The sequence below is a fragment of the Bos taurus genome, chromosome 18, assembly GCF_002263795.3.
Source record: "Bos taurus isolate L1 Dominette 01449 registration number 42190680 breed Hereford chromosome 18, ARS-UCD2.0, whole genome shotgun sequence".
Taxonomy (NCBI): Eukaryota; Metazoa; Chordata; class Mammalia; order Artiodactyla; family Bovidae; genus Bos; species Bos taurus.
In genome coordinates this window covers 13,246,897-13,261,861 of record NC_037345.1, presented here as the reverse complement: position 1 = coordinate 13,261,861, position 14,965 = coordinate 13,246,897, and the positions used below count along the sequence as shown (strand labels likewise).

The following is a 14,965-nucleotide window of genomic DNA, read 5'->3' as shown; positions in this document are numbered from 1 at the left end:
TCCTCAGCTTCCTCACACCCTGCTTGCTCCCGGACTCGCTGTGATGCTGCAGTTAGCAAAGCCGCATGGCTCTGTCTTCTGTTCCATTTCCTGCACTATTGCCTGGTAAAAGCAAGAATGAAGCGGGCCCTGCACTTGAGAGCCAAGCAGCTGAGTGAAACTACAACATGGAGCTTTGCTTTCTAAATTAATGCATTATTCGTTCATTTTTGGCTGTGCTGGGTGCTGGGTTTTCATTGCTGCATGCGGGCTTTCTCTAGTTGCAGTGATCAGGGGCTGCCCTCTAGTTGCACCTGTGCAGGCTTCTCATTGTCGTGGTTCCTCTTGTTGCAAAGCGTGGGCTCTAGAGTGAGGGCTCAGTAGCTGTGACACACGGGCTTAGTTGTCCCACAGCATGTAATCTTCCCAGACCAGGGATTGAACCTGTGTCCCCTGCATTGGCAGGTGGATTCTTAACTGCTGGACCACCAGGGGAGCCCCAGATCTTTGCTTAGTATCAGTCAGCAGGAAATTTCCTCCATGCTAAGCATGCTTGTGAGTGGAAGGAAGACTGTGGGTGACTTTGGGGTTTCCTTCATCATACGTGCCTACATTTTCCAAATTTTAAACTTAGTATATATTAATGACACACTGAAAAATACCATTTAAAGACTGAGCAGTGCTGTAGTATGGTAGACTAGGTTATTTGGACCAATCCTCCTATTCAAACTAGAAAATGATGGATAAACGTTGAAATGAGTCTTCTTAGTGGCATTGGAAAGCTAACAAGGAGTCAGAATCACCAAATGGGAACCTAACCAGAAGTACATATGAAAAAAATTGGGTAGAGGCTGGGCTCAGGGATGAGTCTCTTCTGGGCACAAGCAGGCATTGCCACACTTTACTTCAGTTCAACAAGCTTGAAGTGCAAGGAGTGTTGTTAGTTGCTCAGTGGTTCCGACTTTTTGCAATCCCAGGGACCATAGCCCACCAGGCTCCTCTGTCCATGGGGATTCTCTGGGCAAGAATACTGGAGTGGGTTGCCCTCCTCCAGGGGATCTTCCCAACCCAGGGATTGAACCCAGGTCTCCCACATTGCGGGCAGATTCTTTACCATCTGAACCAACAGGGAAGCCCTGAAGTGCAAGGAGAGCTCGGCAAATCCTCGGGGGCAGGGGGGTGGATCTGAGAGGAGATACATTGCAGACGAACAGAGATTCCCTGAGGATCCTGACACAGCAGAAGTAAGCCGGCTCCCCAGAACCCCAGCAACTGGGGAGGTCACCCCAGTGCCAAGGAGGGTGGGAAGGCAAGGTCCCTGAGAAACTGTGACCACATCCCAGCCCTTCCTTGGATTTTCAGCCTCAATTTGCATCACCTGGATTGTCCAAAAGACAATCTGGACTGGATGTCACGAGCTGGCAGTGCCCATGGCTGTCTGGCAGCAGCAAAAGCAATTCCCCTTGGGAGAAAGATGCTCTGGCTGAAGTCTTTCAAAGGTTATTCACAAGCAGTTCTTCAAGACAGAAGCAGCGTCACTGCAGCACAAACGGATTGATATATTTCCTCTAAGGACGAGACACGCTCGAAAATGTCTGCAGGGAACTGAAAGCTGTAAAAGTGATCCAACAGATCTGAGAAAAATAGACCCTTTGAAAATTACTAATCATAATCAAAAGTTATATGGACAAATTAGACAGATTTGATGGGGTTCAGCAAACAATCCATGAACCAGTAGGAGGAATTTTCCAGAAGGACGGATTATCCAGAAGTGCAGCACAGAGGGAAAATGGGGGAAATGAAGAGAGGTTAAGAAAGCCAAAGGAAAGGAGAAAGGAGCCCCAGAAGAGAAAGGAGTAACAGCATCTTCTGAAGGGAGAGTGACAGAGAAATCCTGCCACGCATGGCTTCACGGGGACCAGCCATTTCCAAGCAAGGTGAATAAAAAGAAATAAACAAACATATCTTAGTGAAACGGCAGGATAATAGAGAGGAAGGTAAAATAAAAAGCGGTTAGAGAAAAAGAAAATTATTTTCCAGAAGGATCTTTAGAACATCTCCAAATATCTGGAAACAAACTAACACTTCTAAGCAACCCAAGGGCCAAGGAAGAAATCAAAAAGGGAATTAGGAAGTATCTCGAGCAGAATGAAAATCAAAGCACAAATATTAAATTTTGTAGGATGCAGCTGAAACAGAATTAAAGGGAAATGAAGAGCTCTCAAATCAATGAATTGAATTACAAATAAATAACAAAGAGATCTCCAAATGTTTAGAAATTAAACACTTTAATCCCAGAAAGGAGAAAATTGTGCTATCACCCATGATGAAGCAAAGAGTCTGTATTTACCCTTTCCCCTCAAATGTCTAGAAAACCAGACAAAACATATGAAACAAAGGTTTTGAAGTCACTCCTTCCCTTCCCTTCCCTCTTCCCCTTCTCCCCCATCCCCTCCTTCTGTTCTTATTCCCAGCTTAATTTCACAAAGCATTTGAGGAATGCCATCAGGCTTGTCTCATTAGAACAAAATCTCCTCGAAGCTGGTGGCTGGGTCTTCTGTTTTGTATCTCATGTGTCCTGGTACAACGTCGCCAAGTTGTAGTATATTGGATGTTGTTAAATGAAACGGATGTTGTTAAATGAAATGATCGTCTGTTAGTCCACAACCATTGTGACCACTGGATGTTGTTAAATGAAATGATCGTCTGTTAGTCCACAACCATTGTGACCCCACTTGGCAGCACACAGAATCTCTTAAATTTGTATTTTGCTTTGTATTTCTCTAAGCTTTTGAAAAACTTTTATTTCATTGGATTCTCTCAGGAGTTCTGTGCAGTAGGTGGACAGGTTTAATATGATCACTTTCCAGGTGGTTAAGTACAGAGATCCACTTCATCTGTAACACGCTTGGAATATCTCTCCTGTTATACTGATTGTTCCTGGTAAGGATGATTAGAAGTTAGACGCCTTGTTAATCTTTTTTTCTCTTCTGGATTTCAACTTGAAGACAGCAGAGGGCGCCTGACTACATGAAAGGTACGCTCTAAATGGTAATGATAGGTTAGATTTAAGATTATTCATTAAAGTTTCAAAAATGTGAATTTCACTAAAATAGGACTCTGTACTTCATCTTTCTACTATTTTTGGATTCTGATCTCATTTTAAATGTTCTCTTCTCCTTCTTTTTTGGTAACGAGAGTTTCAATCTCACGTAAATCACCATGACACTATTAATTCCAAGAACCTTCCAATTTAGCTTCAAGATTCTTTCAGATAATTGAAGTATTAAATCCTGCATCTACCAGATCCTTCCAAATCTTCAGTAGGGAATAGGATCCCCCTTTGGTAGCTCTGAAGAGGCGACAACTATAATGTGTTGCAAACAGACATGCTGTGACTGAAGGGCCATCTTGCTTCAAGTGCATTGCCTCCAGACTACCCAATTCTCAGAAAAGAATACAAGGATTAGGTATGTTCTTAGCCATATTGCACTAGAGGGAATGTAACAATTTCTGAGAGGCAGTATTGAGGCTTTGACCCCTTGTTGCTCACCGTTGAGGGTTATTATGTCTGCAGGCTCAGGGGCCAGGTTCCTGTGAAATTCTGCATTCCCTTCTGACTGACTGCTAGCTGGTTCTTTTCTCTGGCATCTGGAATGTCCTCCCATTCTCCTACCATCAGTGCTGGGGACAGCAGCAGCCTGAATCCTAGTCTACCCCCGCCCTCATAGTTCCCCAATTATATTTTCCTTCCTGAAGACTAGGTTTATGGACAAAGCTTGGAGCTGGCTGAAAAAGCACTCCTCCCTGGCTGCTCACTGATTAATAAATTGATTGGATCTAAGTTGATTTTGCTACCCATCAGGATTCTTGGATTCTTTGGCAACCCACTCCAGTATTCTTGCCTGGAGAATCTCACGAACATCAGAGGTTGGTGGGCTACAGTCCATGGGATTGCAGAGTTGGACACAACTGAAATGACTTAGCACAGCACTCATAATCAACAGAAATTGATGAGGCCAGAGAAGAAATTCAGCAAGGCTTTATTGGGACTTCTGCTGCAGCAGGAGGGAGCGAAACCAAGTAGCAGGTTCCCTTGCTTGCTCCCAGATCGGGGATGGGGCAGGTGAGCTGGTCCCTTATACAGGTGAGGGTAGGGTTGGTCCAGAGGTGGGGGGGATGGGGTGGTGGTGGCTTGCTCACTCCCTTAGTGGTGCTGTGTGCAAGGATCATGTACAGTAACCATGCTTTTGTTTCTGACTTCTCAGAAGTGGCAGTTGGGGTTTTTGTCTTTTTGTATCTTGTTCATAATTTGCCCCAACTGTGCATGTATGCGTGCAGTTGTTTTTAATCCTTTATAGTTTCTTTGCATTTTGTTTATGGAGGAGGCATTTGTCCAGGTGCAAGCACTGAGGAAAGGGTCCCAGGTCCCAGCCTGTCTCAATTTCTTTAAGGCTGAGTCTTGTGGTGTTTCACTCACAAAGCAGGAAAGATTATTTCCTCGTTTATGCTTTCCCTTTGCTGTGTGTTTGCTTGTCCTTGTCCTTAATTTGTTCTATTTCCTGATTCTGAGCATGAAATTATGCCTTCTAAGCAATGAGAGGCATTTTCACTCTGCTCTGTCCAAACCTTAGCAGTCCACGTACTATACGTATTTTTTCGCATTTATTACGTTTAGTCAAAAGCTAGCGGGCAGTTTCGGTTTTCCAGACTTGGAAACTGACTGCTCTTGGAGCGGGGTCATTAGCCCTGCGCCATGATGGAGAGAGCAAGTCCCCTCACACAGTATACTTGAGGACAGTCACCTAGAAGGCGGGTGGGCAGGGCTGTTTTTCTTGCCGAGCACAGTATCCTCAGCCCCTAACAGTATCTAGTGCGTTTTACACCTTCGCTCGGGGTCTGCGAATCCTTTAAGAGCATGACCGTCTCTCCAGGGCAGGAAGCCACAGCAACCATTTAATTTGCTCAAGGGTTCGTGCTACCGAGTAAGCCAACTAAGCCACTGTGCACGGGGCTCAGCACTGTTGAACAAACACGGCGGAGCGACAGGCGCCGCGTCCCCGGCACAGCTGAAGGGGGAAGAGGAAGGGGCGCGGCCTCGCTGCTTCTAGGCGGACACCACCCCGAGCCCGAAGGCCCAGGCCGGTTTGTATAAACGGACCATGAAGGACTACGGAAGCAGCCATCCCCAGGAACAGGCCCCACCATTCGCCCGGAAACGCGCGAGAGGCGAACCGGAAGTGACGCACTCTCTACGCGCCCCCAGCACGTATTTCCTGCGCGCCGCGCGCGGCGCGCCGCTAGAGTCTCACAGGCGGTTCAGAAGCCTCCTTGGATCCGGCGCGATGGGCAAAAAGGGCAAGAAAGAGAAGAAGGGCCGCGGGGCGGAGAAGACGGCCGCTAAGATGGAGAAGAAAGTGTCCAAGCGCTCGCGGAAGGAGGAGGTGTGCGGGCCCGGGGGGCGGGCAGGCTTCTTTCGTCCGGGGTCGCGGGCGTATCCGGGCCCCCTCTTGAGGGGCGCTGGCGGCGGCCGGGCTGATCCGGGGCACCTCTGCAAGCCCCAGTCCTCCGCTTTAAACGGGGCACGTGACCCTCAGGGCAGCCCTGAGCAGTGAGCATCGGTGGAGGGAGTGGGACTGTGGGAAGTTCCGTAACTGTTGATGGTGACCAGGGATATTTCTCTGTGTCTGTCCCTGTTTCCCTCTGTCTCTCCCTTCCTCTCCCTCCCTCCTTCCTCTCCTACCCTCTTTATCTTTTCACGTCTTTAGCAGGGTCTGCAGATGACTCAGTACTAAACTTAGAGGCGAGCGCTCTGTTCCTAATTGACTATTGCTCAGGGACTCCCTAACCCAGGACAGTTTATAATGGTTAATGAGTGTTTGCTGCCTCCAGGCTTTGTGCTCCCTGGGCTTTCTCACAGCCAGTTGAGTTAGGTAGCTTTGGCGTCTCCACCTGACAGTCAGGAAATCAGAAGCTAACAGGTTACGCAGGTCAGCTGTGAGGTGGCCGGGAGCTGAAATTTGACCAGACATCTCACATCCAGAGCTATTGACCACATACCCTGTCCCTTTTCTTCGTAAGGCATTCGTGTGTCTGTTTCATCATCTATCAAATAATGAGGTTGGGCTCTTTCTCTCTCCATCTCCCGTCATTTTTCAGTTGGGGTTGGGGTGGGTGACTACGTTGGAGGTCTTTAGGGACAACTTAGAGTTCCGCTCAGCACAGAACTCATGTCTCAGATACCTGGTGACATCTGCACACAGGTGGCGGTCACACAGATTGATTCCTTCCCTTCTGCACGGTCCTGCTGAAGCCCCATTTCTTCACCCTGTCTGGGCGACCTGCATCTCCTGGGCTCTGCCTCCTCAGCAGCTCACTCCCCAAGGGCTTGCAGGGAAGGTTTTTAAAGACAGGGTGACAGAGGGGGCTGTCGCAGCATCAGCTCATGGACATTCTTCTGTTTGGTTGATAGTGAAGTAGTTGGGAATCAACGTCATCAACCTTCTGATTTCAGCTGGTCTGGAGTCTCCATCCTTGTGGGCAGCATGCAGTTAACTTCTTCCACTTGGTAGGGTTTTCAGTATCTGCAAAACAGCTCAATGGACATGGCTCAGAATGTCCATGGCTTAAAGTCAGAAAAGTCCTGACTTTAAGGCTAAGTTACTTTTATTTTGTCTTTCTTGACTTTTTTCTGCAATTTCCCACTCTTCTGATTAAATTTATTCTTTGGAACTTGAGAAGGCCTGGGAGGCTAAAGTTTTTCTACAGACAAGAGTCAGGCGGGGGACATGGCGGGCGTGTGCGGTGGGGTGGGATGGGGTTGTTCTGTCCTGGGAAGACCCCAAAGACCCCAAAGTCTTGGTTAGAAGACGGCACGGCCTGTGCTTCTAACAAAGGGGGCGACCAGACCTGCTCCCAACCACAGACATCATGGTCGCTCCTGTTCTCGAGTGACAGGGTGTTCAGTGCTTCCTGCTAACCTCGCCCAGCGTGTGTCAGTGCCATGACTGATACTTGCCCCATGACTGATACAGCAGCTCTCCCTGCAGGCCTGCTTGTCGCAACCATGCCTTCCTCCCACCTTGATCCCGTCTTCCCTTCTGCCTTAAGGAAGGTAATGACACTGGACTGGAACCTCTGAGTTCGTCAAGGTTGCACTAGTCCCTTGTTCACCTGTCCCTTCCTGGAAAGAGCCAGTGGTTCAGTAACTTGTCTTTAGTACCTAAAGGAGCATGTTTTGCACTCGGGACTTGGAGTCAGCAGGTCAGCTGTTACACAGAAGTAATAGGATGACAGGTGTTTCTGTGGACTCTTGTGAGGGTGCAAATTGGTAGAGTCAGTTGGGTCTTAAATTGTCAGTACATACAAAAATGGCAGATACAACATAGCAGTTGCACACATAAAGATTTAGCTTGGAAAAATTACCCCCAGCTCTGCAAAGACAGGTCCTCCAACAGCCATGGTAGTATTGCTTGTAGAGTTTTGGAGTTGAATCAGATGTTCAGCAGCAGTGGAATGGGTGGAGAAGCTGTGTGGCACTGCCACCATGACAGCGAACAGACTCAGGGCATCAGGCTGCTCTTTCAGCAGGGTAAAGCAAAGAAGCAAGTTGCAAGGGAATATTCAGTGTGATGACATTTACATGGAATTGGAAAACTTGAAACAGTAATGTACAGAGCTTAGAGATACGTTAACAGGTAGTGAAAGCATATAGAAAGATGCCTGAGAGTCAGGAGCCCTCAGTTCCAGACAGCGGCTGCTTCCGGGAGGTGAAGGGGGTACCATGGGGAGGGGGGTTGCAGGTGGCTGTTCAAGCCCAGGGCAAGTGATGTTCTGCTGAAAGAAGCCAAGAGGGAGCCTGGGCAGCTGGAGAGTGAGGAGGTAGGGTGAGACATGAGGTGGGCGAGGGAGGAAGAATGGCCTGGAAGTATTTGTAGGTGCAGGAAGGACGCCTCTCCGACTTTCAGGCCCTGCAGAGTGTGGAAGCTGGGCAAGAGCTGGCATGAGGTGAAGTGGGGAGAAACGATGGGGGACAGATGCCAGGTGTCAGCATGAGCCAGGTGCTAGGATGAGCATTGACAGGCAGGTGGGAGACTTTGCTGTGACAGACGGGTCAGCATCCCTGTGGGCTGGGGGACACTAGTGTAAATTCAGGGACTGAGGGTGGGAAGTCTGAGTTCCAGCACTGCCCAGCCGTGTGCAGAAATAGGCACCTTAACCTCTAAATCTGTAGTTGTAACAGTGGAGATGTTCTTACACGGGTTGGCTGCAGCTGGTAGTTGACGACCCCCCCGCAGTGTGCAGGCACATGTCAGTAAGCAGACTGACATGTCTGGGTCACTTGGAACTTCATTTTGTTATGTTGGTAGAAGGTGGAAACTAGATAAATGAACTTAGAAATGTCAGACCCTGCTCTGCGGACAACAAAGCAGGCTGGTGTGGTGGCCCGGGCTTCGGTTTCTGGCGGTGATTGAAGGTGTTGGCGTGAAATTGGGTGGGCTTGTCTGAGAAGAAGGCCTTTGGTGGGTGTGGGGAGTGAGGGTTTGGACTGAGATGACGCATGTGCCGTGTGCCGGAGCTCAGGTGCTGAGTGTTTGTCCTGTGTCAGCTTCTGTGACTTTTAAGTGGAAGGAACAGTTCTAATTTCTGTCAGGTCAGGGGGTCTGAGGAGAGCTGACCCAGGCATTTGGCCATGTGTAACTGCTTGTCTGTCTGCAGGAGGACCTGGAAGCCCTCATAGCCCACTTCCAGACTCTCGATGCCAGAAAGACTCAGGTCGTGGAGACACCCTGCTCGCCACCTTCCCCACGGTAAGTAAGCTACAGGGTAGCTTCTGACAGTTTTCTGGTAGAAATTGGAAAGCTGCTTGAAACAGGCACCATGTTTTCATAAGTAACCGGGCACTTGGGCATTTCCATCATTAGAACCCACTAGATCAGCTCCTACTAGACAAGGCGCTTTTTTCACCTCTGCCTCTGACGGGTGGGAGGGAGGCAGTTCAGCTCTGTTGTTGCATGGAAACACGGAGAGGAGGTCCGCCAGCCCTGCTGCTCATCAGGGAGGTTATGCGGGTTTGAAACCCCACCTGGTGACAACCTGTGTTGAGGGTTTTTTTGTAGACAGTGTTGTGTTAGTTTCTGCCATACAACAAAGTGCCTCAGTTGTGCATGCATACATAAATGTTGTTGTTGTTTAGTTGCTAAGTCATGTCCAACCCTTTGTGACCCCATGGACTGTAGCCTGCCAGGCTCCTCTGTCCATGGGATTTCCCAGGCAAGAGTACTGGAGTGGGTTGCCATTTCCTTCTCCATGTGTCTGAGATTTTTAAAGGCTCCTCAGAGGTACAAAAGTTAAAAAATCAAGATGCTTTTCACTGTGCTCATTCATAGCGCTTTTATGTTCTCACGTGGAAAGTGTGACCATTAAACATAAAACTGTAAGCCATTTTAGATGGGTTTGTAGTTTATGTGAGGAGCTCCAGTGTCTGTTTTTAGGGTTTCAGACCCGGTGGAAGGAGGAGGAAGGAGCAGGCTGTGGTTTTTTCCTTGGCTCCTTATCCCTTCGTTCTTGCCTCCTCAGCAAATGCCAGCAGTTCTCTGGTTTGATGCAGGACCCAGGGCTCCGTCATTCTTATCCCTGCTCCAGGCAGAGCATGGCCAGGACACAGAGCTCCTCGAGCTAGGAGCCCAGGGAGGCCAAGTGACCCTGATGAGGAGATGCATGTCCTTCGGAGAAGGGGAAATCCCTAACTTCCCAAGCATCCAGGGCTGTCTTGTTAAGCTGAGAAATGATTTGCTTCATTTCCTTCAGGCCTGAGTGGAGGCCTTGGCCCAGCACATCACAAAGGGAGGTGGTGGAGTGTCCCCTCCGCCTCAGTGGGGTGCAGGACATGGCCTGAATCCCACGACCTTGCCCCCGGCATGTGGTCGTTGCCTTTCAGGGTCAGGAGCAGTGTGCTTACTTCTGAGCGGACACCAGGGGCTTTCCCTAGGCTCCCAAAGGTTCCTCCTGTCCTTCGGTTCATAAATTCCCCTGGGAGTCAGGGTTTATTTTCATTTTATTTGTCATGTTATCTTTGGGTCAAGCCTAAGGGTCACATATGGTAGGTGGACATGTTCATCTGAATTGTTGAAGCAGATAAATCCATGAGATCGTGAAGGCTTTACCTGTGCAGGGCCCCTGAGGGAACTCGCTTTGAATGCGGGTTGATTTTTTTTGGGGGGGGGGGGGATGACGTTTGCCTTAAAGTATGTTGCTCTACAAGTCAGGTGTAATGTTCCAGTATAATTTGAAACCTTGGCAGTGCCCTACGTCACAGGTCACTGGGCAGCCTCCTGAAGGACAAGGGCAGGTGCTAGAGCTGAGATCTGCTGGGACACAGACCTTTCAGGGGTCACCTCAGTACCGTCTCACTTCCTACCACGCCATCAAGTTACAGGAAAAATCCATGAAAATCACCAAGTTTAAGTGTGTGTATCCCCACGTCTTTGCTCAGAGATGATTTAATGGGAGCGTGAGGGCAGGGTGCTCGGTTGTATTGGAGACCAGGGTGCACTATTTTGACTTGAGGGTTTGACTACAGAGTTTCTCAGCCTATAGAATGTCTCTGTGTATAATAAATCCCCAGTTAACAACGACAACAACAAAAAAAAACAGTTTTCCCTTTCCCTTTGAGAGGCATTGTTTGGCATTGATGTGGTAGAGGACATCTTGGGAACACTGCCCCAGGGGCTTCTGCACAGAGAATGTTTTCCCTCCCCCTGGCCATACCCTTCAGTGCTTCCTGCTGAGATGTCAGGGCTCACTTAAAACTCCTGCAGAGCTGTTGCCTCATCCTCATGTGTGAAAGTAAGCAGAAAGGTGTGTACATTTTCCACATGGAAGCAGTCTGGGATGTGTATTGAAATGCTTGAATAGTGGACCTCTGAAGACAGTTAGATTGTGATGTAGGAGGACAGAGCTGTGAAGCAGGACGGCTCTGGGGAGAGTGGCACAGGAGTAGGAGCCCCCGACTCCCCCCCGCCTGATGATGTTTCGCCAGATGCTGTGTGAGAGGCGCTGGGCCCTCCTGGGAGGCTAGCCTGGGTGTCAGTGTCCTGAGGGTGAGGCTGCCATTAAGGGCCGTGCCTCAGCTTCCGTCCTCAGCCTGGCTCCTCTTTCCCAGAAGTTCAGGACAAGCTGGTCCCCGGTGGTGCAGCCTGTGGAGGGAGGGAGACAGGCCCTCAGTTTGGGCGTCACGTGGTTTGATTTTGTGTTGAGCTGCTGCTTGTGTCTCTTGCAGGTTAAATGCCTCCCTCTCCACTCATCCTGAGAAAGATGAATTAATCCTTTTCGGAGGTGAATATTTCAATGGCCAAAAAGTAAAGTATATATTTTATTCTTTCCCTTCAAATTTTCCTGAGTCTCATTTAGAGGAAAATTCTTTTTAGGCACTGATGTCAAATTCCCATTGTTCTTTAACTCCCCGTCACGTGTCCTGCCTCCACATGGCAGGACTGGCCTGGGGTGTGGTCCTTGACAAGCCACCAGGGTCCTTGCGGGCCCTTGAGGGTCACGGCTCTTCCTGCCTGCATGAGGTGGGCCACGCCCTGCTGTCCTTCCTCGTGATAAGTTCCCAGAGGTGTTTGAATAGGCAAAGTGCTGATACATGGTAGAGCAATTGATAACATCATAAAAACTGTAAGTTTTATTTTTGAGCAGACCAGGTAGCCCTGTGTTTCAGAGCTACAGATGAAATAGTTCCAGAGTCCTGAGTTCAGCTTCCCTGCATGGCAGTCCAGAGGTGGTCTTTGTCTTTGTGTCAGCATCCTGGAGGGTCCGGGAACTGGCCTTAGGAAGCACACTGCCCAGGGAGAGCTAGTGATTGAGCTCTACCTTCTGCTTGCCATTGCTTGTGTGGAAGCATCGTTCGTGAAGTTCCTCTTCCTTCCTGCAGACTTTTCTGTATAACGAACTCTACGTCTACAACATCAGGAAGGACAGCTGGACCAAAGTGGAGATCCCCAACCCACCTCCAAGGCGCTGTGCTCACCAGGTACGTGTGTGTGACCGTCGGCCTCCCCTCTTCTCATGTTGGGGTCCTGACGCAGGATTCCGTGACGGACTTTCGAGCTGGCAACCTCCTCACTCTGCTGTCTTCGCCTGGAATGTGTTTTTTCTATTTTTTGGCTGTGCTGGGTCTTCGTTACCACATGGGCTTTTCTCTAGTTGAGAAGAGCGAGGGCTGCTCTCTAGTTGCGGTGGCCTCTCTCATCACAGAGCAGAGTCCCTGGGGCATGCGGCTCAGTAGTTGTGGCGCACGGCCTCAATTGCTCCACATCATGTGAGGTCTTCCCAGACCAGGACTAGAACCCATGTTCCTTGCATTGGCAGGCGGACTCCCACTGGACCACCAGAGAAGTTCTCTTGTTCATTCTTATAACTAAGTATTTGAAACAGTGTTGGGGCTCAAAAGGTAGTTTGAAAGAGTGAAACCTCTCCAGTGTCAGCCTCCCAGGGCGTGACTGAAACATTCCTCCACACTGTGGTTCTCCTCCTAATTCAGTGCTCAGAAGTAGCCTCCTCACTTGAAATTGGGTCCACAAGGGGGACCTGCCTGCCTGAACTACATCGACGTCTCGTGCATAGCAAGGCTTGCAGCCATTTGGACTGGTTCATATTTTGGAAGAGAAGCGTGCACTGCTTTTTGATTTAGAACCTAGATCTTAGTAAGCCTGGGTTTTAATTAGTAAATGGCTCTTGATAAGTTCGAGTCCATTCACCTGAGCCTACTCCAGCTCTGAGAACGTGTGCACCCCGGCCTCCAGGCTAAGCACCGAGTCCTGTCCTGGTCCAGGAGTACTCTAAGTGCCCCCGCCCGATGCCCGGCCAGTTCCCGGGCCCCAGGCATGCAGGCTGAGGGGCTTCTTTGGTGGTGTTTTCTTATCTGTTTCAATTAGTTATTAACTGTCCTTGAAGAACTAGTATCATAAGAGTCTTTGAGATTTTGGTTCAGTCATTTGGGCAGGCTCTGATTCATACGTATATCTTGTGAGTACTTCTTGAGTCTAGGACTTAACTTTATCCCTGTAGGTAAGGTTGGCTTGCTATTTACTCTGTGAATTTTCCAACAAATCAGAGCTATGGGAAACAGAAAATTGGGGGTGAAGTCTTTTGCCTAGAGATCATTATAGTTCAAATTCCACTGCATTATATTTTGAGATGTAAAAATTTCCTCATTTTGGACTAGTTTAATGAATGTGGTAACAGAAGCCACGTTCTTTATCTTCTCTTTAATCAATCACGGGTAGAAGGAGTAGAAAGAAATCTTATATGTGCACCCATCATTCTGTCATTTCTCTGAGATCCTAGATTTTTGGGGGTGAAGTTTATTTTAGCAGGTAATTTGAAAATTTAATGCCATTTTCTAAAATTAATACAGCTGGTGAGAGAAAGGAAAAGGCCACAAGGCCCCCGAAGGTGTGCCCAGCAGCCTCGTGGACCTCACTCATCAGGTCTGCCTGGTGCTCCCCTCCCGGGACCCTCCCTGGGTAGAATGTTCAGATGCTCCTGTCTGGGTGCACTGAGCAGGACTGTTGAGAGTTGAAGGGCGGGGGAGGAGGGGTTTGGGCGCAGCTGAAGTTCACCTCTTCTTACTCATCTGATGGTTTGTTTTTCCCGAAGCAACAACTCACTTGAAACAAAACACGTTCTTGCAAACAGTAGAACAAACAGTTCCCTATGGTTTAAATAAAGAGTCACCTCTGTTCTCGTCAGCCTTTGTGTGTGCATGAGCAGTGAGTAGTCGGTGTTTACAGAATGCCTACTCCTGGGTGATTGGAATTGTGCCCACAGTGCCCAGGGGAGCTGCAGAAGGCATTTCCTTGCAGCTCAGTCACAGCTCTGTCACGTTCCACCTGAGCAGCAGGGGTGGCTTGCTCACTGGGAACTGGACATCTTTTACACGCGAGGCGTACTTCCAGGGCTGAGATGCACCAACAAAAGGACCCATTTACCATTTTTTATTATGTCTCCTGGGTTGTTTTCTTTGGTCCTGGTGGCCTGGCAAGTTGTTAGGACTCGGCTTTCCCAAAGTGGGTGCATGTGGCTGACATCAGAATCCACTCACAGAGTCTGTGTGTTGTTTTGGACTCCATTGTGCCTTTTTTTTTTTTGGCCTTTGGAGGGAGAGTTGTGACCTTAAGGTTTTCTGGACATGACTTTATTCCATTGAAGACAACAACACAGAAACCCAAATGCCTGGGAAGCGTACAGCCTTGTGTGACACGTAGGAAGGTAGACACTGGTAGGGGAAGCCCTGCCTCGGCCTGGGAGCAGAGCTGTCCTGCTTTGGCCACTGGACGGTGTTCGACCTTTGTTAGGTCCAGGGAACGGTGGCCTTCAGTCCGTTCAAACCATTACTTCAAAACAACTGTGAGTATGTATATGTGTGTGTGAACATGTGTTTGTAAAGGAATTTATTGCTTTATTTTCAAATACATAAATTAATCACTCCAAAGTGGGCCAGGGGGCTCAGTGGTAAAAAATCTGCCTGCAGTGCAGGAGACACAAAAGCTGGGGGTTCCTTCCCTCATTGGGAAGATCCCCTGGAGGAGGAGATGGCAACCCACTCCTGTATTCTTGCCTGGAGAATCCCATGGACAGAGGAGCCCGGCAGGCTACAGTCGATGGGGTTGCAAAGAGTTGGACACAACTGAGCGCATATGTGTGTGTTTTCTTTGTACTGTTCTTCCCAGTTGATGCATTGTTTGTAATTCTATCCCAGGCATTAAATAGCTTCTATAATAAGATATTTCAAAACTGCGTTGTATCGCAAAGCGTGAATATACCACCCAAACTTCTTTAAACTCAGAAAAATGTGTTATGTTTGGGCCTAAGCTAATTTTCATGTCTGGTTTGAAGATTTGAAATAGTTCCTTACAATCACTGGGGTTTTAGAGTCACAGGAAGTTGATTTGTCTTCTGATAGGTCAATGCTGAGAGGGTG

The 14,965-nt window shown here is 48.7% G+C and overlaps 1 protein-coding gene across 2 annotated transcripts in view; it reads left to right on the top strand.

Annotated features, from left to right (window-relative positions):
* Nucleotides 1-5,278: 5,278 nt before the first annotated feature.
* The window catches only part of KLHDC4 (kelch domain containing 4), a 31,336-nt gene continuing 21,649 nt past the window's right edge, over nucleotides 5,279-14,965 (top strand). The window contains exons 1-4 of one of the 2 annotated variants that reach the window (XM_002694759.6): nucleotides 5,279-5,423; nucleotides 8,698-8,789; nucleotides 11,261-11,339; nucleotides 11,915-12,013. In XM_002694759.6, the coding sequence (XP_002694805.1) occupies nucleotides 5,325-5,423; nucleotides 8,698-8,789; nucleotides 11,261-11,339; nucleotides 11,915-12,013 (369 nt within the window). In that variant the 5' untranslated portion in view covers nucleotides 5,279-5,324. Of the gene's footprint in view, nucleotides 5,424-8,697; nucleotides 8,790-11,260; nucleotides 11,340-11,914; nucleotides 12,014-14,965 lie in introns of those variants that run through there. The other variant, XM_059877391.1, reaches the window with a different exon arrangement.